Below are 23,355 nucleotides of genomic sequence, written 5' to 3'. Positions count from 1 at the left end.
TACTATCTCCCAGTTCGGTTGAATACTGAGACCGAACTGCTGAACTATTGCCGAGCAGCTTTTGCCGATCTGAGAGTAGAGCTTGATTGGTCGGCTTTTACCGAACTGTAGGCTGGGGCCGAACTCTTTGGTAATGCCGAACTGATACTCTTCCTTGGGCTGATGGGCCGTCACTGCTATTGGGCTTGTTTAGTACGTACCCCATCAATACCCCCCCCGAAAAGCGAAGTGCATCACTTCGGCGAAGCGAGTCACTTCGGCATTCTGGATAAAGGTACGGGGGAGGCTGACGTTAGGGGACGTGCCTTGCGCGTGACTGCATTAAATGCGACAGTAAAATCCGGCCGTTGAATCCTGAAAAGGTGGGATTCGAAACGGTGCGATGATTTTGAAATCTTCTCCGAATCTGATAAATACGTCCTTTCTTCATCATTTGAACACTTTTGCTATTGCTTCTTCTGCATTCTCTCTCTTTTGCGTAAAAATTTCCTTCCGCTTTCAAGAATTTCTTCAGAATTTCTTCAGACTTTCAAAGAGTAAGAACCATGTCTTCTTCTTCTTCTTCTGAGTCGGGTAGCGGTAGGAAAGGGGGTAAGGGGTCTTCTAGCCGGAAAGAATCCGGGGAGAAGACCGTAGAGTATTTTCACAGCATCTTGAGTAAGGATACTGTGATATCCCTACACGAAAAATATTTTTTTCCTGGGGGGAAGGTTGCGATTCCCGACGACCTTCATAGGGCTGACTCGCCGCCGGAGGGTTACGCCACCGTTTATGAAGCCGGCTTGGAATGCGGGCTTCGTTTCCCTCTTCCCCCTGCCTTTGTAGAGCTGCTTGATTTTTTCCAACTCCCTTTAGGCCAGGTGACTCCGAATTCTTGGAGGCACTTATCGGCCTTTGCTGCCGAACTGCGTAGGCTAGATAAGGATCTGTCTCTGAGGGCAATCCTTAATTTTTTCCAGTTTAAGAGAAAAGGATCTTGGTTTTACTTGATCCCTTTACAGCCTTTTAGGGCCTTCTGCAAAACCAAGTGGCCAAAGTGGCAACATCGCTTCTTTTTTTATAATAGGACAGCGGCTCCGGGCTTTCCCTGGAGAGGGCCGAAGTCCGTGATTCCTCATCCTCGGTTAGAACCGTTGAACGAGCTCGAGGGCGAGCTCAATAAGATTCCTATGATTAGGAAGCAGTACCTGGAGTCTGAGCTCGTCAAGGGCGACTTCGTGTTCGACTCTTCGTCTTCGGACGAAGAGACTGAGGGTGAGGACTTCTTTTTTGTGCCTTACTGCTTTTGTGGCGAAAACTAACCTTGCTTTCTTGCTTTTTGGCAGTGAACTTGCTAAATAAGATTAGCCGCAAATCCTCCGAGCTTAAGGAGCCGGAGAAACAGATGGCTACCAGCTCGGCGCCTGATGCCGAGAAGAATCCGAAGAGGCAGAAGACCTCTTCTTCGGATCCAAAAAAGCCGGAGTCCACTTCGGCAAAGGGGAAGGGGAAAACCCAGATGCCCCCAAGAGCGCCGGAGAGAGACATCGTCTTGGCGCCCCCTTCGGAGCATGTCTGTGAGCCTTTTGCATGGCCAACGGACTTTGCCAAGGTAACTTCTCTTCTTGATTCTTTGGCTTTGCTTCTTTCCTATGTTTTTTTGGTGGCCCCTCTGTCGACTCTTTCCTTTTTCCATTTTCAGAGGAATAGCATGCTCAGCAAGCTCGTCGCAGTCGAACTCTCCAAAGCGTCCAGCGACTATGCTGAGATGCAGAGGAAGTTGGCGGCTGCTCGTCACCAGGCCGAACAGGCTAAGGCAGACTTTGAGAAGGCCAGAGCTGCTAGGATCTCGGCCCAGGATGAAGCCCAGTTTGCCAAAAACCAGCTCGTCATCCAGCGAGAGCAGACGAAACGGAGGGATGCTGCCGCCGTGGTTGCCCAAGGGGAGGTTCTCCGTGCTTTCGCGGAGAAACTCTTTCTGAGCAATCAATTTTCGGCCTTTGTCGGTGATCTGCTGAAACTGATGACCGATAATGTCGAGCAGGGGCCCGAAGTCGTCCTGCCGCTGTACGGCCGAGAGATAGCAGCTCGTCTCCAGAGTCTGCCGCTCCTTGAGGAGCTTGCTTCGTCCTCGGTCCTGCTTTCTGCTGACCGAGTTCGTAGTTGCCGAGCTGACCGGGACGAGAATATGGAGGCTATCTTTGCCTCCTTAGGGCCAGTTTCACCCGCTCCAATTTTCCACGGAGAGGGTGAGACCGAGCAGCTTGATCAGCAGACCGGAGACAGGCAGGCCGAGCAAGAGGTGCTGCTGATCGGTGATGGGGGCACCGAGCAGGCTGGGGGGAGCAAGGAGGCCGAGGCTGAAGCTGAGGCAGACAAGGAGAAGGAAGCTGAACCTCACCGAGGAGCCGGAGACGAAGCTGGCGGAGTATGATTTCGTCTCCCTTCTCTTAGTTTAGTTTCTTCCTTCTTGTAAAATGGCCTTGAAGCCCTCGTGTAAAAAAAATTTTTCTTATGAATGAAAAAATTCTTCTTTCTACACTTGTGTCTTCGTATAGCTTTTCGTACTCTCTTTTACTCCTGTTGTGGTTTACTACCTGCTCAGTAAACTGAAATGCCGAACTGACATAGCTGCTTTGTATTCTTAACTCTTAAGGAGCTGGAGGTACTTCACTGGAAGCGGCTGTACTCTTCCGCTTTAGACGAAGCTGAGAAAAAAGCCATAGCTGACCAGATGAAGAATGACGAACTCTTGGCTTGTTTAGTGAAGCTGGAGTCCGACAATAAGGACTTAGAGTCCATAAGGAAGGATCTGGAGGCCGAGCTGAATACTGCCGTCGCTGAGAGGACTGCGTATGAGGATTTCATCTGCAGGCGCGGGGGAATGACCATCTCTGAAGTTCAGGAACGAGTTGACGAACTGTGGGAGGAATATCATGTACTCCGGAGGAACAATGCGCTGGAGAGCTCGGCTTGCCAACAAGTCGTGAAATCATTGCGGCGCTGGGCTTCTCGGTACGACATCATTCTTTCCCGGCGTCCCTCAATCGAGAGATTCCTTAGGCATTTCCCGCCAACAGATGGTCGCACTCCAGCTCAAACCTCTGATTCACTTGCTCAAAACCCTACTCCAAGTCAGCAACAAACTCAGGAACAACCGGAGACGTCAATACGAGGACGGACTGAAGTTCGCAGAGGAGCGGTGACTATGAGTGAGCAAGATCGGCAAATGATTCGTGAAGAGACTCTTCGCCGCCGAGGTGCTAGAGCTTCCCGGGCTCAGGGAAGAAGCGGTAGGTCGATTAGAGCATCTCGTCGACCTGCTTATTCTTCAGCTGCCCGGAATGGCCGAACTCGGCTTCACGAGGATTTTGTGAATAGATGGCTCAACTTTAGCAACCATGGACAGTAGAATAGTCCTTTGTAATGGCGTAACGCCTTCTCGTAGGGCAGCAGAATTATATGCCGAACAAGATTTAATAAATGAAATTTTCATTTCGCTTCTATCACTGCGTATTTACAGCTCAGCGGAAAAATTTCATCGTGCTCGTCCTCGGTCTTATGAAGTAAACTTCTTTGACCGGACTCGTCCTCGGTCTTATGAAGTAAGCTTCTTTGACCGGACTCGTCTTTGGTCTTATGAAGTAAACTTCTTTGACCGGACTTGGTCCTCGGTCTTATGAAATAAACTTCTTTGACCGGACTCGTCTTTGGTCTTATGAAGTAAACTTCTTTGACCGGACTCGTCTTTGGTCTTATGAAGTAAATTTCTTTGACCGGACTAAGCTTGTGTCCTAATTTGGCGAGTTTTATCGCTCGGATCGGACTTTCCCTTGTCCTAATTTGGGGATCGGACTTTCCCTTGTCCTAATTCGGCAAGTTTTATCGCGTGGATCGGACTTTCCCTTTGTTGCAGTTCGTTTCAGACGAACTGCTTGTTTCTTAAGCTGAATTGTGGTCTTGTATCCTCCTTAGAAGCTTGGACTCACAATCGTTGGCTTATATATGTTCTAAAAAGGGGATCAGCCTTCGAAGAACAAGATACCTCAGTAACATTTGTAAGAGACGACACGCACATAGACAGACAAAACACACATAGACAAATAAAAAGGACGAACAAGATTTTAAACCTTTATAAAACAAGCACAAAGAACAAGTAAAAAACAAAGAAAGCATATACCTCTAGGACCGAACTAGACACAAGACTGACCGGACTGTCTCTTACAAATGGAACTTCTTGAGGTTGGAAATGTGCCATGTTCGGGGTACTTGTTCTCCTGACACGTGAGTCAATTTGTAAGACCCTTTGCCGAGGACTTCTGACACCCGATATGGACCTTCCCATGTGGGTTCGAGTTTGCCCAGCTTTTCTGCTCGGCTTACTTCGTTGTTTCTCAAGACGAGATCTCCCACTTGAAATTGCAGCTTTTTCACCCTTTGGTTATAATACCGGGCTACTTGCTCCTTGTACTTGGCTGCTTTTATGCAGGCCAATTCTCTTCTTTCTTCGGCCAGATCTAGTTCGGCTCTTAGTCCGTCATCATTCATTTCTGAGGAGAAATTTAGAGTTCGGGGACTGGGTACGCCGATCTCAACCGGAATCACGGCTTCAGTGCCGTACACCAGACTGTACGGAGTTTCACCGTTGGAGGTTTTGGGTGTAGTTCGGTAGGACCATAGGACTTGAGGGAGATTTTCTACCCATTGTCCTTTGGCTTGTTCTAACCGAGCTTTTAACCCTTTTACCAAGATACGGTTTGTTACCTCCGTTTGTCCGTTTGCTTGTGGGTGGGAGACCGAAGTGAACCGCTGTTGAATATTCAGCTCTTGGCACCAATTCTTGAATGTCTTGTCGGTGAACTGAGTCCCATTATCCGAAATGAGGATGTGGGGTGTGCCAAATCGGCACACTATGTTCTTCCAGACGAAATCCAATGCCTTCGAGCTCGTTATCGTAGCTAATGGTTCAGCCTCCACCCACTTCGTGAAGTAATCCACGGCAACGATAAGGAATTTCATTTGCCGAGGAGCTTGTGGTAGTGGCCCTACTATGTCTATGCCCCATTGCATAAAAGGCCAAGGGCTTTGCATAGCACATAGATCGGTCTGCGGCATCCTTGGGATATTTGCATGGATTTGGCACTTCGTACATGTCTTGACGAGCTGCACTGCTTCTTGTACCAAAGTTGGCCAATAATACCCCCATCTCAGAACTTTTTTAGCTAAAGCTCTAGCTCCGATGTGGCTACCGCAAGATCCTTCATGAACTTCTCTAAGGATGTAGTCCGTCTCTTCTGGCCCTACACATCGCAATAACGGCTGAAGGTAGGACTTTCTGTATAGGACTCCTCCATGAAGTTCGTACCGAAGTGCTCGGCATGTGATTTTCCGAGCTTCTCTCTTATCCTCGGGCAGTTGTCCTTGATCTAGATACTGTAAGATCGGCGTCATCCAGTTCGGCGAGCTGGCTACTGAATGTACCTCAGCTTCATCAATGCTTCGGTGCATCAATTCCTCCACCTTTGAGCTTGGATATGAGGCTAACTTACTTAAAGTATCTGCTCGGCTGTTTTCCGCTCTGGGAATGCGGATTATCCGAAAATAAGAGAAACTTCGGCTAATGCTTTGCGCTTTGTCCAAGTATTTCCTCATCCTCTCATCACGGGCTTCACTTGTACCCAAGAGGTGATTCACTATGACTTGTGAATCACAATGGATTTTGAGAGACTTGATAAATAGACTTTGCGCTAGCTGGAGTCCGGCAAGGAGAGCTTCGTATTCGGCTTCGTTATTAGTGGTTGGGAACAAGAACCGAAGTGAATAAGTTACCTCGTGTCCGTCGGGAGCGATAAGTAGAATACCAGCTCCACTTCCCGTTTTATTTGAAGCTCCATCTACGAATCCGCTCCAGCAATCCGGCGGCTCTACTTCGGATTCCAGGGGCTGTGCTAGTTCGGTATTGGCAGAATTTTTCTGTTCGGCAATGACAGGGATTACTTGATCGAACTTTGCCTCTGTAAGAAAATCTGCCAAGGCTTGTCCCTTGATGGCTTTCCGAGGTAGGTATTCGATTGAGTGTTCTCCCAACTCTATGGCCCATTTGGCGATTCTGCCTGATGCTTCTGGCTTGGTCAAAACTTGCCGAAGTGGCAGATCGGTTAAGACGCATACCTTGTGAGCATAGAAGTATGGCCGCAGTCTCCTTGCTGCATTTACTAACGCCAGAGCAATTTTTTCCAGAGGTTGATACCTTGTTTCTGGACCTCTTAATGCTCGGCTTGTAAAGTAGATGGGAAGCTGCTTTAGGCCTTCTTCTCGTACAAGCACCGCGCTAATGGTTTGATCTGATGCCGCTAAGTATAAGAATATCACTTCGGCATCTGTTGGAGCAGAGAGAATTGGAAGCTTGGCTAAATAACTTTTGAGCTCGTCAAAAGCCTTTTTCTGCTCGGCTCCCCACTCAAACTTTGGTGCCTTTTTCAACACTTTGAAGAACGGAAGTTGCTTTTCGGCTGCTTGGGAAAGGAATCTATTCAGTGCGGCTAGACATCCAGTTAGCCTTTGCACATCATGTATGGACTTCGGCATCGCCATGTTCTGAACAACTTGAATTTTTGAGGGATTTGCCTTGAGTCCGTCCTTTGAAACCCAACAACCCAGAAACTTTCCCGAATCTACCAAAAAGGTACATTTTTGGGGATTGAGTTTGAGGTTGGCTTTTTTGAGCACGTCGAGAGTGGATTTGAGGTTGTCTTCGTACTCTGAAGTGCTTCTGCTTTTGACGACTATGTCGTCAACATACACTTCAACCTCTTTTCCGATCAAATGCCGAAAAAGCTTATCTACCATCCTTTGATATGTGGCTCCGGCATTCTTTAAACCGAATGGCATCTTTTTATAAGCAAAGATGCCGAAGTCAGTAATGAAAGCCGTTTTTGAAGCATCATTCTCATCCATTAAAACTTGGTGGTAGCCTTTGTATAAATCAAGAAAACAGAAAATTTCGAAGCCGATCAAAGCTTCTACTTTTTTATCTATGTTCGGAAGGGGATAGCAATCTTTAGGACAATGCTTGTTTAGATCGGTAAAATCTATGCGCATCCGCCATCCTCCTTCTTTTTTCTTGATCATCACAGGATTGGCCACCCAAGAAGGATATTTCACCTCGAATAATACATCCGCTTTCAGTAATTGGCGGACTTCGTCATGGATGACTTGATTTCTTTCTGCCGCAAAGAGTCTTTGCTTCTGTTTTATAGGCCGGACTGAAGGATCAATATTTAACCGATGAGTGATTACCTCAGGGGGCACTCCGGTCATGTCCAACGGAGACCATGCAAAGACATCTTTGTACTCCTTGAGGAGCTGGATGGTCTTTTCCCGGAGTAGAGGCGTTCCCGCGAAACCGATCTTGACCGTTCTGGATGGATCATCTTCGTATAACTGAACGGTCATTGAGTTCGACTCTGGTGTGACTTCGGTCATTTCGCTTGCCTCTGACTCCGGCTGCTGTGATTGCTATGCTTGATGATGCCGATCTGATTGCTCGGCACTTTTAAGCGCAATCTGCAGACACTCTTTTGCTCTCTTTTGATCACCTCGGATGACCGCTATCCCACCTTTAGTGGGAATCTTGATGGTGAGGTGATAAGTAGAGCAAACGGCCCGAACTGCGTTGAGCCAGTCTCTTCCCAAGATGATGTTGTACGGGGACCGAGCTTTTACCACAAAGAACTCGATCATCGTACTGGAGCTTGTAGGCGCTTTTCCCACCGTGATCGGAAGGCTGATAATACCTTCAGGGCGGGTGTCCTCCTGGGCGAAACTTTTCAGAGGAAGTGGAGCCGGACTGAGCCGAGCTGGATCTACTTCTAGTTTATCGAAACATTCTTTAAAAAGAATGCTGACTGACGCTCCGGTATCCACAAACACTCTGTGGATCAGTTTGTTTGCCACTCCGGCTTGGATGACAATAGCGTCTTGATGAGGAGAGATGGCCGGGACGGGATCTGCATCTGAAAATGTAATCACTTCGTCCTGCTTCAGCCTTTTATGCGTTGGCTCCTCTCGATTGAAGCCTCTGCGCTCTGACTTCAGGGACGATTTAGTCTTCCCGGCAGGGAGAGCATCAATAGTCAGGATTACTCCATCATATTGCAGCTCGTCATCATCTTCGGGGTCCTGTTGCTTTTTCGGATCCTGAGGAGCGCAGTTCGCACCTCTCTGCTTTTTGTTCTTTTTCGGCTGCTTGCTTTGGTATTTTTTTAACGTCCCTGCTTTCACAAGAGCATCAATACCTGCAGCCAAATGTCGGCACTCCTCGGTATCGTGACCGTGGTCTTGATGGAAGGAGCAATATTGATCCTGAGGTCGACGCGCGGCCGATTTCGCCATCCGCTTTGGTTTTTCGAACATATCGGAATGCAGTTCGAAAATTTCCGCTCTCGACTTGTTCAATGGTACGAACTGAGCGGGCGGCTTCTCAGGATTGAGACGTGGCCCTAATCGGTCTTGCACTGGAGTCCTTTGAATCCTTTCAAAAGGAGTTCGGCGAGGATGTCCCTGATCGCCAAAAGGAGTTCGGCGAGGATGTCCCTGATCGCTATGATCGGGCTTCCTCCTGTCTCCTCGGGATGAGCTGTCTAAAGACCGTTTGCGACGGTCTGCCTCATCGGCACGGGAGAACTGGTCCGCAATGTCCCACATCTCTTGAGCTGTTTGCGGACTGCATTCCACGAGCTTTCTGTAGAGAGCTCCGGGCAGGATTCCATTTTGGAATGCCGAAATGACAAGTAGATCATTGAGATCATCTACTTGTAGGCATTCCTTGTGGAATCTCGTCATAAAGTCGCTGATCTTTTCGTCGCGACCTTGACGTATAGAAAGCAGCTGAGCCGAAGTGATTCGGGCTTCCGCTTTCTGAAAGAACCTCCTGTGGAAAGCATCCATTAGATCTCGGTAAGATCTAATGCTGCCTTGGGGGAGGCTATCGAACCACCTTCTTGCGTTCCCGATAAGCAGCTCGGGAAACAGCTTGCACATATGGACCTCATTGAGACCCTGGTTCGCCATGTTATACTGATAGCGTCCCAGGAAGTCATGAGGATTCACTAACCCGTCATAAGTCATCGACGGAGTTCGGTAGTTCTGTGGCAAGGGAGTTCGGGTGATATCGTCCGAGAACGGAGTCTTCAATGCTCCGTACATGGCGAACCCGACATCTCTTCGGTATGGAGGAGATGGAGTTCTCCTGTGATTCCGGTACCGAGGAGGAACAGGAACATGTCGGGGTTGAGGATTCTTCTTCCTGGAAGACACGGCACTACTGCGGTAGTGACTTTCATGTCTGGATGAGGAGGGAGAATCCACCGTTTTCGTCTCCGACTTTTGGCCCTTTTGCAGGAAAATTAAGAATTCTTCCTGCTTCTCGGCCAAAAACAACTTGACAGCCTCGTTCAAATCGGGCTGCTGGGAAGACTCGGTGCGATGAGTCTTTGAGCGGCTTGTTCCTTCTCCGTGAGAACTGGAAGTAGATTTCTCCCGAGGCTGTTTTCCAGACCTGCGGGCTGGACTAGCTTCCTCATTGTTATCACGAACGGTATTATGGGTGTTATGTGATCTGGTATGCATTTTTTTGGTGGAAGAGGATCAAAAACTCGCTTTTATCACAGATTTGGTTCTCTGTTTCCCACAGACGGCGCCAGTGATGATTGGGCGAATTTTTGATGGTGACAAATGCGGGTAAAAGAAAATATAGATCACGACACAAGGAATTACGTGGTTCGATTTACTGAGGTAAATCTACGTCCACGGGAAGAAAGGAGGGCAAGATTGTATTGCTTGATCTGGTTTACAGCTTACAAATACAGACTTGCTATATGATCTTTGATGTCTAGAGAGCTTTTTTTTTTAGTCTATCTGATCTAAGTTCTATTTATACATTGAACTAAGATCGTGGCTTGCATCACCACTAACTAGGTCGTGGCTTACATCATCACTAATTAGGTCGTGGCTTACATCATCACTAATTAGGTCGTGGCTTACATCATCACTAATTAGGTCGTGGATGTCGTGGAGGTCATGAGATCCTGCATGGGTCCACTATCTCTTTGTTTGGTCCGCTATTCTGCATGAGATCCTGCATGAGTTGACACCACTAAATAGATCGTGTAGTGGAGGTCGTGGAGGTTCTGCATGAGTCTACTATCTCCCAGTTCGGTTGAATACTGAGACCGAACTGCTGAACTATTGCCGAGCAGCTTTTGCCGATCTGAGAGTAGAGCTTGATTGGTCGGCTTTTACCGAACTGTAGGCTGGGGCCGAACTCTTTGGTAATGCCGAACTGATACTCTTCCTTGGGCTGATGGGCCGTCACTGCTATTGGGCTTGTTTAGTACGTACCCCATCAACTCCCAATTTAGTTATTTTGATCCGATTAATTTCTTCAATAATGTTTCCAAAATAGTAGTACTCCCAAGTAGAGTTTTCAATCATTTCTCACATTTTCGTCACTTACATTTAATTCCAATTATCTTTGAATTTTCAATAAACTGTATTGATGCGTGAATTATAATGGGAATGGATCCCCTTATAAAAATCAAACAAAACTAAAATTGAATAAAAAATTACTGGAGTATTACTATAAATGTTTTAAATCGGGCCGATACATATCTTGTCATATGCCCTTGAAATTAAAATCCATTTTCACATAAATGGGTGCACCGACGGCGCAACGTAAAAATAATTTACACGGTCTCCTTGTTAATGACGAGATTTCCTCTATATGGAAGAATCGATTTTAGCATAATCTTTGTCAGTTCTCTATGTTAATTACAAAATTTCTATTCTTGGCTTTCCTCTTCAACTTATACAATTACAACGAGTATTGGTACACTTATGCCTCTACAATGATTTAAAAAATACGTGTATATATATCATATTATAAAAAGTTTAATATTTTAGGTAAATTATTATCAAAAGTCTTTATCATTTCAAAAATATATATACTCCTACAAATTATTCTCTCGATGTATCAAATTTAATGTTTAGATGTATAGCTCATGTTGAAAAAACATTATATTTCTACATTGGACATGAAGTGTTTTTATGTGAGTGATAAACAATCTAAAAATAAAACCGTGCTTACTTCAATTTCAATGATTTAGGACGACAAGGTAAGGATAAACGAATAGCGACACATTAATTACTTTTACCAAATTCTCTTATTTATAGTAATCCTTTGTCTAATTTTTTTAGTTAAGTGTACATTGGTGGTTTCGAAAAGTTCGATCATTATGTTCAAGTTTTTGGTGGTTTTTTCACCTGCATTATTCAAGAACCAATACAATCAAATACCTAAACAACACACAGTAACCATATTTAAGACATGACCTTACTTGACTTATGTTCGCCACAACAAGAAAAGTCAATAATGTAATCGGACAGGTGTCAGAATATGAGAGGCGCAGCCATATATTATGATGATTTATTGAATATCTTTGGGTTATAAGTAGTACTCCCTCCGTCCCGGGCTACTCGCTCATTTCCTTTTCGGCTCTGAGATTAAGGAATGAGTATATATGAAAGTAAAAAATGACGGCTGTAGGTGAAATTTTTTACTAAAAATGGAAAGAGTGCAAGTAACTTGGGACGCCCAAAAAGGAAATAAGTGCGAGTAGTGCGGGACGGAGGGAGTATTATGTAAATAGGAGTAAAACGGAAGGGAAAAAAAAAACCCGCCGCTCAAGTAAAAGCGTTAATTGTTTTCATTTATTACCCCATCTCCAACCATTTACACCAAAACTCAAACTTATTTTTGAGTATATATCACACCAAAAAGTAGTTTTACTCCAACCATACACATAAAATTCAAAATTTACACTATTTTTTAGTTTTTGTCTCACAAAATTTTTGCTGTAACACCATATTTGGTGTTGTTTCACAACAAACACTCAAAATGAGTTTGAGTTTGATGTATGATTAGAGAATATTTCTACACCAAAACTCATTTTTGGAGTATGCTTGGAGATGGTCTTAGCAGCCCCTTAAACATTGTTTTATGCTGCAATTAAGAGAAGTCGTACAGGGTCTAATTTTTTTAGAGAAAAATAAACACAAATATTAAAAGGTAATAATTTTATAATTTTGATATTTTATAGTAAAAAATGTTAAATATTAGCACTCAATATTTATTTTAATTATAACAATAAAAATGCTCCATAAAAAATCTGAACCAAATCGCCCATAAAATTTGCATAAACGTTGAAATATTTATGGGACAAAAATATTTTGATAACTTGTTTTTAAGCAAAAAATTTAAATGTTTAATATTTTTTTATAATTGCCTTGAAATTGATACTCCTTCCATTTTTTTCTTATTTTGCTATTTTGAAATGTTCCCAATTTAAAATCCAATTTACTTTTTCATTTTAGATAAATGGAACTTACCATTCAACTAACACTTACATTCACATTCCATTATAAAATCAATATATAAAAGTGGAATCAACATTCTATTAACTCATTTTAACTTTTTTTATAAAAATCAATCAATTTCTTAAAATATGTGTCGAGTCAAACTGAGACTATAAATGACGGACGGAGGAAGTACATTTTTATTAAAATAACAAATTGAATGGGTAAAATCAAATATTTTTTCATAAAACAATCGATTTCTCTAGGTTAAAAAATACTACAAAAAAACTCGAATTAATATTTCAATCAAAAATTCTAATTATTTAGTAGTACTAATTTGAGTGATTTATGTATGGACGTCGGCAAGTCGGCACCCATGTTTCAATCGATTTCAACATATCACTATTGAAATTTGAAGCACATTGAAGTGAGTGAACTATGTGCCGATAACAATGATATTTGTGATTGAAAATTTATTTTGAGAGTGTCCACAATGGTGGTCTTCAAAGGCCACCAAATGTGATCCGGCCACCATTCGGGGCTCTCTTGTGGCCTTCACAATGGTAAAAGTCAAAATTATAACAAAAATAACAAAGGCCACCAAATGTGGCCCTTTAAAAAAATTTTAATTTATTTTCTTTTTTAATGTTATTTTTTAATTTAACTATATTAAATTTTTGTAGACTAATAATTTGGGATCTAACACAATTTAATAAAGTTACGAATTATAGATAAATTTTCGTCGTTTTTTTTATAGGGGAAAATTATAAAACGAAATTTTTTAAAAAACACAACATAAAAAGATAAAAAAACGCCATCGCTAACTACTCGGTAGCGTCATCGGAATCCGTCACATCTTCTTCACCTCCTCCACCGCCGCCGACACCGGCCCCACTGCCGCTTGCTTCGCCCATCGCCGACCCATCGGAGAAGCCCAACTTCGACCTCAACCTAAGAATGAGGTCGTAGTACATCATCTTGGTGATAGGGTCCACCTTGCATTTTGTAGTGTTTGAGAGTGTAAACTGAAGGGATTGAAAGTGTAGAATGAAGTGAAAAAATGGAAATGAGAGTGTATATTTATAAAAAAATTTCGAAATTAAAAAAAATAATTATAATCCGCGGCCCAGCCGGGAAACGCGGCTCGATGCAATGGAGGGCCGCGGCTCACACGGCTCAGCCGCGTGAAGGCCGCGGCCGCGGCTCAGCCACGTCTCTCGCCCTAGGGCCCCGGCTCTCGGCCTCTGCAATGGGGAGCCGCGCACCGAGCCACGGGCCGCGGTTCCCCCATTGTGGACACTCTGAGTGTATCAAATTTAATGCCTTAAAAATACCATAAAATATTAAAATACGCAAAAAGGGCGACGCTTCACAATCTATCAATCAACCACTACTAATTTTTTCTCATTAAGCAATTAGTGTATTCTGGGCTTGTAATTCCGACACGTGTCATTTACAATGCTACAATACTTTAAATTTTTAGGTCGCCGACATATTCTTTTAGTATTTAGATTTATTTTCTAAATTCTTTATCCCGAAGTCCAACCCACAAATTTGTTCTAGATGGAGTAAAATTCAGTGGTCGATAAATAAAAAGACTTTTTGTATAAATTTTCATACTGATATTTCTTAATAAATATATTTATGAGTATGAGTGTAAAATATATGGTCAATCGAAAAATGATGAAATTGAAAACAAACATGTGGATTGTGGATCCATGTTTTTCTTGAAAATCTTGGTAGTGGTTTTTAGATGTGGTAAATCTGGAAAAGGACCCCGCAAATCCAAACCACCAACACCTGCCCACTTTTTCATACCAAAAATGATAATTATAAAAACTCCATGAAATAAACAGTAGTACTAGTATTCTTCTACTTTCATTGTTCAACTAAAAAGTTTGTAACTAAACAGTCGGTAAATAAAGTAAGTACGATATACTACTAATATTTACTGAAAATTGAAAAATATATACTCTCTCTGTCTCATAAAAATATGCAATTTCCATTTTCGTCCATTGCATAAAAATATGGTCATTTCCATTTATGGAAAAAGTATCTAATTTATTCCCCCTATACGTCATATTATTACAACTGATACCTCATTAAAACACCAATAATGATGTGTGTCTCACTATCTACTAACATTACTTTAACGATCATTCCCCTCATTTCTCTTACTTTACCAATTTTGTATTAATTATCGTGTCATATCATATGCCCATATTTTTATGGGACGGAAGAAGTATAATAAATTCAATCGGATTTACAAAAAGAAATATGCTAGTTTGTGCAATTATATCCTAGTACGTGCAAATAATCTGTCGTGTATCTATGATACAATTATCTCGGAAAAATTCAAATATTTCATAATGTCTAAATTCGAACACGAAACACAAGAAAATCGAACTTAGGAGTTTGTTGTGAAAGTGTTGGTGCACAATGGAATTTGTCCATCCGATGTTGTTTGAGGAGCGAAGCATCAACTTATAATTTTTCAAAAGTTTTATTATATTTTAATCATTTAGGGTTTCACAAAATTTTAGAACCCACAAATATTGTGGAAATATTTTTTAGATGTAATTTTTTTATTTTGACATTTAATTGATATTCAAGAAACTATGGTTCTTTTCGTGTTCTCCTGGTTCGGTCATTTTTGTAGGAATTCGGCGTCATTGTGTTAAAAATTCTCTGTCAAAAGTGTTAAAATGAGTTAGTAACATTATTGGAATGAAAGGTCAACAAGATTCATTTCGTAATATTATTAAGGAGTAACTAGATTTATCTCTAAATAAGTTATTATGAAGGCAAAACTAGTATTTTTTAATTTTAATAAGTTATTAGTTGTTTAAAATTACATTTTTTTACAAAACTAAACTGTAATAAAATTAGTTTTTTTTTTCAATTATATTGTTTTCTTTTTAAAGGTATGTAAGTAGTCATAATGTGGCTATTTTACATCACTCGTTTGTATCTCCCCAAAACCCGAGTTTGGAGATTGAAATATGATCTAATTAACATGAAATATCATTAACCTACTATAAATACTTTTTGTTATTCCCGTATTATCGGTGCTTATCAATGCTAAGATTGTTCGTGTATAGAAGTCACATGGTAATATGGTATTTTAATTACGAAAAAAATATATACTAGTTTATATACTAGTACTAATTAAATGGGTAAAATCACAAATTGTGATCGTGGTAGTACTAATTAAGGGGGAAAAATGCAACCTTTCTTTACGTATTAATCAATAAGAAAGTGTCCAAACAAAAGGGAAAAACTTTCGTTAAAGAGTGGATCGATCAACTTGACCCTAGCCACCACTCAAGTGTCATACATTCTTAATTTAAGTCTCATTCCATATGTATGTGTTTGTGTGTGACAAAATGACATTTTATATAAAATTTTGGATGAACGTGGTTCGTATTTTGGAAACAATTGTAAAAGGACAAAAATAGAAAAGAGAATGAGTCATTACAGAATTGAAATAAAAAGTGAGACATGAGTCCTGACTTGTTTAATGTGCTAGTGGTTATAAATTTCATTTCTTTTTCATAGTATATAATCTGCAATTTTAATAATTTATTATTACATAACATAAAAATTATTGATAGGGGCATAAATTGATAAATTTTCTACCTAATAAGATTTTGCCTGTTTCATGAATCCAGTTTGATTTGATTAAATAAGAGTTTTGTTGCCGTCATCACTATCCAGTTGAAAGTGATATTATTTGTTTAAATGTTAAGTCGAATTTATTGGGATTTGCATTGGATAGCATATTCCATGAACGAACTTTTATTCGTTCTTTTGTTTTTATACGGTTTAGCCGTTTTAATTACTTTACTAAAATTAATAACACTATGTAATTAAAAAATTTAAAATATCAGTCTGTAGTGATGCAAATACCTTTTTAGGCTAATATATAAAATTACTTGGAGTAATTGATCACTTTTAGTTTATCTTTTTTAACAACTTAATAAATTATGCTACATGGGACTATATATTTAATTAGTCTTGATTCAATATCACAAATATCAATTTTATGCATGCGAGTTTCACAAAATTAAAGCTCGAGTTGTCTATAAAAATAAATGAATAAAATTACTGGAAAATCAACTTAATTAAAAAATAAATGATGTTCGGTAAAGTTTTGTAGCTAAAACTCTATATATAGTGCGATGAAAGTCAAGCATTAAATAATCGTGTTCTGCTCCAATCAATTTGATTTTGATGTACACCTCAATTTTTATTCTTTAATGAAAAATTAACCCACATTAATTGACCTGTGGGTTGGCGCCATTAAAATTATTGTTGCAGTACTGACAAACAATTGATGTTGATTAACTATGTGAAATTATAATAATTATTTTTTTTGTCTTGATACATGATACATCACATAATCACATTCTCAACAAATATATTAATTATTAAATTTACAACTTCTTGGAAGTTCTATACGCACTATTCGAAAATACCTTATTCTTTATTGCAAGTCACATTCATGCTTACCAAAACAAAAATTCGACCGTAACTTTCTCTAATATTTGATGGTTTCCATTTAAATCATATCATATTATAAAATTTGAATACATACTAGTACTTAACTAGATTTCTCAACAACTTACCCAAAGCCAAAGGGTGCAATATTTGTGTTAATCAATCGCGTGTAACATGTGATTCCAGATTTTATACACATCAAACTTTATCACTTTAATTCTTCAAACATAAAAATTTAAAACTTTTTCATTTTTATTTTCTACCTCATCATGTGCTTATTTCAATAAAATATTATCCAGCTCTTTTTAGAAAACGGTTTGTAAAATATTATTAATTGTGAAAATGAACTGAATTTGCCCCCTCAGGATTTTTGCCCAGGTCTTCACTAATCCAACACGAAAAATATAATCTATTTTTCTTTCTTATCAATTTTCTACCACATAGAGACAATATTTACGCAACAAATAAATAGTATTTGACAAACCTACCATTCTTAATGTCAAATGAAAAATATTAGAGATAAAAAAATGTTGTTCCACTGAAAGTTCGATGCATAGAGAGGTTAGGTAAAACCGTAAAAGCATGCACATTTGACGAAATGTCTCGACTGTATTTAAAGTTATTGAATTATAGAGTTTATTAATTTTTAATTACATGTCCAAAATTTATTTTAATTTTCTACAATAAAAAGTTTTGAAGGGATAAAAAGATAGTATCTTATTATCATTGATGCATTATAAGGGCGAAACCTTGTTCTTGTTGAAAACGAATATACCAAAATTATAAAAATAAACAAAAGAATTTTTCGGATTCTTTTCTCAAATTGGGGTCTAAAATGTTTTTAAACTTCAACCTATAAAATAAACTAAATCAAAGTTAGGAGCCTCAAGGCTATAAACTTAAAAAAAAAGAGCTATAAACTTAGTACAAAAAAAATCGAGCTATTGATTTGAGAGAATTTTAAATCCACTATAATAAACTAATAGTTTGATGAAAACTATCAAATCAATTACAAAATACTTAATAAATTGAGATCATAATATATCAGAAAAAAATTGACACTACAATTTTTTTTCACGCGCTACACAAACATATTACAAATACAGCTGTAGTATTTTATTACTCCTAATATTTAAATTCAAATAGACTTTACTTTATTACAGTTTACCTACTAACTACTTACTATAAATTTCAAATATCAATTCACGTGTAAAGCCAAGACAAATATTCAGCCGTTAGTTTTTATACTGTTAATTTGAAACAATTTGCATGAAAACGCATTCTAATGAATAAATCTAAAGCAAAAATACATAAAAACTCAAATTTCTCAACGCTAAATGTCTACGAAATCTTGATTAAAAAAATTGATGCAAGAAAAGATGGAACCCAGTTTCAATAAAAAAAAGGTTTTGGAACTTGGAAATTAAAAAGGATAAGTTCGATTTGAATAAATGAATCATCAAATGTCAAAAAGTCCATATCCCATGAGACCATGACCTAATATTTACTTCATTTTTCCTTTTCTCCCTTCAATTTCGATTATATAACCGTTTTCAGATTGTATATTTATTCTACAACAATTAAGAATAAAAAGAGTAAATTAGACGATATTGGATGCATACATTTATTTAATTATTGGAGACACATATTTGGTGTCGGAACCGAGTAATTTTGACGATATTTTAATTATATAATAGTAATAATAATACTATTTGATACGATTTTCATAATTACCTCGACGATAGAAATGGAAATAAGTGGCAGTAGCGAGGCAAAAAAGTAATAAGCGAAAAAAAACGATTTCAAGGAAGAAAAATGGAAGGCGATAGAGTAAGACACCATTAGGGTATCCACTATAAGGCGGACACGCCCAATAGCCCCGCCCCATTTTTTGTCCATAGCCCCAAAATTCTATTTCCGCCACTAGTGGACACCTCCAATAGCCCACAAATTTTGTAATTAAAATAATCGCAGTGTAAATAAATAGAAAACGAGGTAATTAGGGCCGAATATTCGTTGTATTGCAAACCGGTAAAATTATACAACGAATCATTAAAATAAAATACAACTAAAAACTGTGCCACCGCCAAATCCCGATGGCTGCGAAGGATAGCCCGACGGATGTGATGGATTGCTGCCATAGCCCGATTCTGAGAGTCGGGTGATTCGTCGTCGCCTCGGTGCATTTTTAGAGAGTGGTTTTGTAGATAGTGAGTGGATGGATTTTGTGAAAATGGTGAAAAATAGGTGGTGGGGAGTGATGTTTATAGAGGTAGATAAAAAAATTAAAAAAAATTCAAAATTGAATCTGCCGCGCCGGTTGTCCGCCCCCTATGGGTGCCGCGCCTATAGGCGCGGCTAATTCTCCCCAGCCGCGGGCTCGCCCTAACCCCGCCTATCCCGCGTCCGCCACCCCTACCGCCCCCAAATGTTGTCCGCCCGCCCTCCGGACAACTTCCCCACTATACCCGCCCGTCCTCCGCCCCAACCCACGGCTATAGCCGCGGGCTCCCCATAGTGGACACTCTTACAAATTTATCATTTGTGACCAAATAACATGAAAAAAGCTGCCCACAATTTTCCATTTTACTAGTAATTTTTAAGTAAGTGAGTATATATAATTTTGGGTTTCACTGTCATCCATTAAAAACCCTGGATCGATAAAAAAATTCCTCGAAAAATTCCTTCAAAAACACTTCAACACTTAGTGAAACTCACTTTTATCTATGTCAACAAAACCAAAAAAATGCGCCCTTCTCTTTCATTCATCCATTTCTGTCGTTTCGTCTACTTCATTAGATTTGAACATAAAAATACTCTCTCTCTCTCTCCCTGCCCGGTTATATATGTGACATTGGTGGATCCAACTTACCAAAATATATTGGAATTTAGGGCCATTTAATTTAATAACTCTCTGTTTCGCACCGAATCTGGAGGGTTTTGAGGTTCTTGGTGTGACCCTTCTCATAAAGGTACAATCTTAGGATGTTTTATGCGAAAAAAATCCTATCTTTTTGTTGTTTTTTCAGATGGGATTTTGCGCTTGTTCTGAGATCTGTCTGTGCTAGCTATTGCTGTTCTTCATAGTTTGACGATTTGTTTGTATTGGTATGGGGTGTTTGGTAATTTTCCCTTGTTGCTGCTGATATAGGGTGTTTGGTAACATTGGTTCATTTTTTAGAGAATGCAAAATTTTCAAGGTTTGGTGTGAAATTCTTGAAGTAGACGTTTGTTAAATGAAATAGTAAATAATGCAATCTCATTGGTGTGTTTAGCCCAAAGGGCTAAGGGTCTACAGCCTCTCTTCTTAATGTCTTTTCCTCTCTCTATATTCTTTGCCTCTTTATTGTGTGGCTGGATTTCATCTTTTTGTAAATACTAAATAGCCTATGAAATGTGATATGTACTTGTTTGGAAGCTTTTCAACGCTTAGTGTTGCTCAAATCTATTTATTGCTGCTTTTTGTTGTAAATCTACATTTTATCTCTCTTGTTTTAGATCTTCAGTTTTGCTAAGTTAATCTCTTTAATCTTTGCTCTGAACAAGGATATTATAGTTTTTGTTGGTTCAATTCTTCTCACACGTTTTGGAATCTATGGAAATACTCCATATATGTTTCTTGTGCTAGTTGAAAGAGCTTTTTCATTTCATTGGTTATTCAAATCTAGTATCTTGTGAGAAGATGTTGGTGTGAAGTGAGATATCATTCATGTTATTGGTTCTTTGTTTATTGTACCTATTGCAATGTAACAGAAGTTATAAAGGTTCTTGTGTATTTGCTTATCGAATATTTCTTCCGTAGGCTCAACGATGGAGGAGGAAATCTCATGGGTTAGTCATTGTATTGACAACGTCGACAGTGGCACTGTGGGATTTGATTCATTCTCAGATCTTAATGAAGAAACCGACAGGGACGTTACTACTGTTTCTATGGATCTAGTTCTTCCCGATGATCTACTGGAACGGATATTAACCTATCTCCCCATTGCTAGCATCTTCAGGGCGGGTTGTGTGTGCAAAAGATGGCACGAGATAGTGACATCAAAGAGGTTTCTTTGGAACAATTCTCATGCATTGTTACATAAGCCTTGGTACTTCATGTTCACGAGCTCTGACGAACCGATTGGTTATGCATACGATCCCATTCTCCGAAAGTGGTATGGTATCGACCTCCCCTGCATTGAGAAATCCAACTGGTTCATTGCTTCATCGAGCGGACTAGTCTGCTTCATGGACAATGATAGCAGGAGCGAGCTGTATGTATGCAACCCGATCACCAAATGTTGCAAGGGGCTTGATGAGCCTCCTGGCCCTAAATTTCCGGACTACAGTGCTTTATCGGTCTCAGTCAACAGAGCGTCTCAAAGTTACAACGTCTTGATTGTCAAATCCAAGCAGGTCCCTGAGAACTTCGTGCAGTGGGATCTCTCCATCCATCTCTACGATTCAGAAACGAGGGAGTGGCTGACGGAGCTGACAGAGGTTTTAACAGGGTGGAGAGCCGGTGACGAGAGTGTGATATGTGACGGGGTATTATACTTCTTGATCTACTCCACCGGAGGCGGTGGTCCCGACAACCGCCACGGCCTTATCATGTATAACCTCAGAAGCCGGTCGCCTTATGGCCTCCTAATGAGGAGTTTCATCCCAGTGCCGTGTTCTCTAACATGCGGCCGCCTGATGAACCTGAATGAAAAGCTCGTGATGGTTGGAGGCATCGGGAAACACGACCGACCAGGCATCATCAAGGGCATTGGGATCTGGCTTCTGAAGGGGAGGGAGTGGCAGGAGATAGCCCGGATGCCCCACAAATACTTCCAAGGCTTCGGAGAGCTGGACGACGTCTTCGCCAGCAGTGGGACGGGCGATCTCGTATACATTCAGAGTTACGGGGCGCCCACGCTTCTTGTCTTCGATTTCAACCAGAAGCAATGGAAATGGTCTCAGAAATGCCCTGTGATCAAGAGGTTCCCCCTTCAGCTCTTCACCGGCTTCTGCTTCGAACCAAGACTTGAAATCGCGCCCTAGCCCTAATTGATATCTAATCCAATTCGACATGAAGCAGCCATTGTTTCTGTAAGTTCAAAATATGTGTAGGTGAATGCTATGATTAAAATGTCCATGCCAAGATCATTATTCTTTACATTCACAGATCTTGAATCCACAAGTGGTGAAAATGTCAACATTATTGTCTGTATCTTTTTCCACTGTGTTGCTGTCCTAAATCTTAGATTGAAGAATTATCTGTTTTTCTTTTCTTTTCCCCCCTGCTGTGTTTCACCTATTAATGGGAAGTGGTACATTATTGGGTATGGATGATGTATCAGACTATCAGAGTGTTGTTCAACCTTTCATTGTGTTTTTTTGTGTGAGATAGAGCTAGTTCCATTTACTGCACATGGGGCTGCAGTCCTCACTAACTCTCTCTCACTCCATTTTAATTGAGCCATTGATAATAATAATTATTATTACTATTACAATTATTACTATTACTATTACTATTACTATTACTATTCAAGAATAATAGAGTAGGGGCCTATGTCCAGAGACATAGAATGTGGACCATTTCCAATCGAGCTCCAAATTGGGCTAGTTTTAAATGGGCCCAACAATTTCTTAACTGGGGTTGACTTCTTCATTTTCGACAGATTTTCTTGAAAGTTTTAAGCCATTCTGTTGTTATTTAAGTTTGGTCATTTTTATAAAGGTTAATAGCCGAAAATATATAAATTTTTAGTGTGTAGCCAATCCTGTAAAATTGAATTTCACCAAAATTAAATTCGAAGGTGCCATGTTAGAATGTCTAACTACATCGAAATAGTGTCATTTTGTCCTAAAATACATAAAAATTTCAAATTACAATGTACTAAAAAAGGTCCACATAATCAATCATCAAACCAAAATCATTTTGATGTGTTGAACACTAATTTTATCATATCATGTGCGCCTTATTTAAAAATGTAATTGGACATACCTCATGATGATGTGGCGAATTTTTGATGGGAGTAAATGCAAGTAATAAATGATCACAACACTGAAAATTACGTGGTTCGATTTACTGAGGTAAATCTACGTCCACGGGAAGAAAAGAGGGCAAATTTGTATTGCTTGGTCTCGCTTACAGATTACAATACTGATTTGCTATAAGATTCAGGATCTAGAGAGCTTAACCCCTGTCTATCTGATCTAGGTTCTATTTATACATTGAACTAAGATCGTGGTTTGCAGCACCACTCACTAGATCGTGGATGGTTGATAACTGCTTAACACCACTAAATAGATCGTGGGTGTAATGGAGGTCGTGGAGATCCTGCATGGGTCCACTATCTCCTTGTTCGGTCGAACACTGAGACCGAACTGCTGAACTTTGCCGATTAGCTTTTGCCGATCTGAGAGTAGAGCTTGATTGGTTCTTTTGCCGATCTGAGAGTAGAGCTTGATTGGTTGGCTTTTACCGAGCTG

At 40.1% G+C, this 23,355-nt stretch overlaps 1 protein-coding gene across 3 annotated transcripts; it reads left to right on the top strand.

Moving 5' to 3' along the window:
• Positions 1 to 19,565: 19,565 nt before the first annotated feature.
• Positions 19,566 to 22,147, top strand: LOC121805046 (F-box/kelch-repeat protein At3g61590-like). 3 transcript variants are annotated; one of them, XM_042204792.1, is made up of 2 exons: positions 19,566 to 19,865; positions 20,696 to 22,147. In XM_042204792.1, the coding sequence occupies exon 2, from the start codon at positions 20,704 to 20,706 to the stop codon at positions 21,919 to 21,921; it is 1,218 nt and encodes a 405-aa protein (XP_042060726.1). In that variant the 5' UTR covers positions 19,566 to 19,865; positions 20,696 to 20,703; the 3' UTR covers positions 21,922 to 22,147. The 3 variants fall into 3 exon arrangements, with proteins under 3 accessions (XP_042060726.1, XP_042060728.1, XP_042060727.1); XM_042204794.1 differs by lacking the exon at positions 19,566 to 19,865 and adding an exon at positions 19,998 to 20,015; XM_042204793.1 differs by lacking the exon at positions 19,566 to 19,865 and adding an exon at positions 20,055 to 20,205.
• The last annotated feature ends 1,208 nt before the right edge of the window (positions 22,148 to 23,355 follow it).

This window comes from Salvia splendens, chromosome 5, assembly GCF_004379255.2.
Source record: "Salvia splendens isolate huo1 chromosome 5, SspV2, whole genome shotgun sequence".
Lineage (NCBI taxonomy): Eukaryota > Viridiplantae > Streptophyta > Magnoliopsida > Lamiales > Lamiaceae > Salvia > Salvia splendens.
This window is presented reverse-complemented; position numbering and strand designations above follow the sequence as displayed.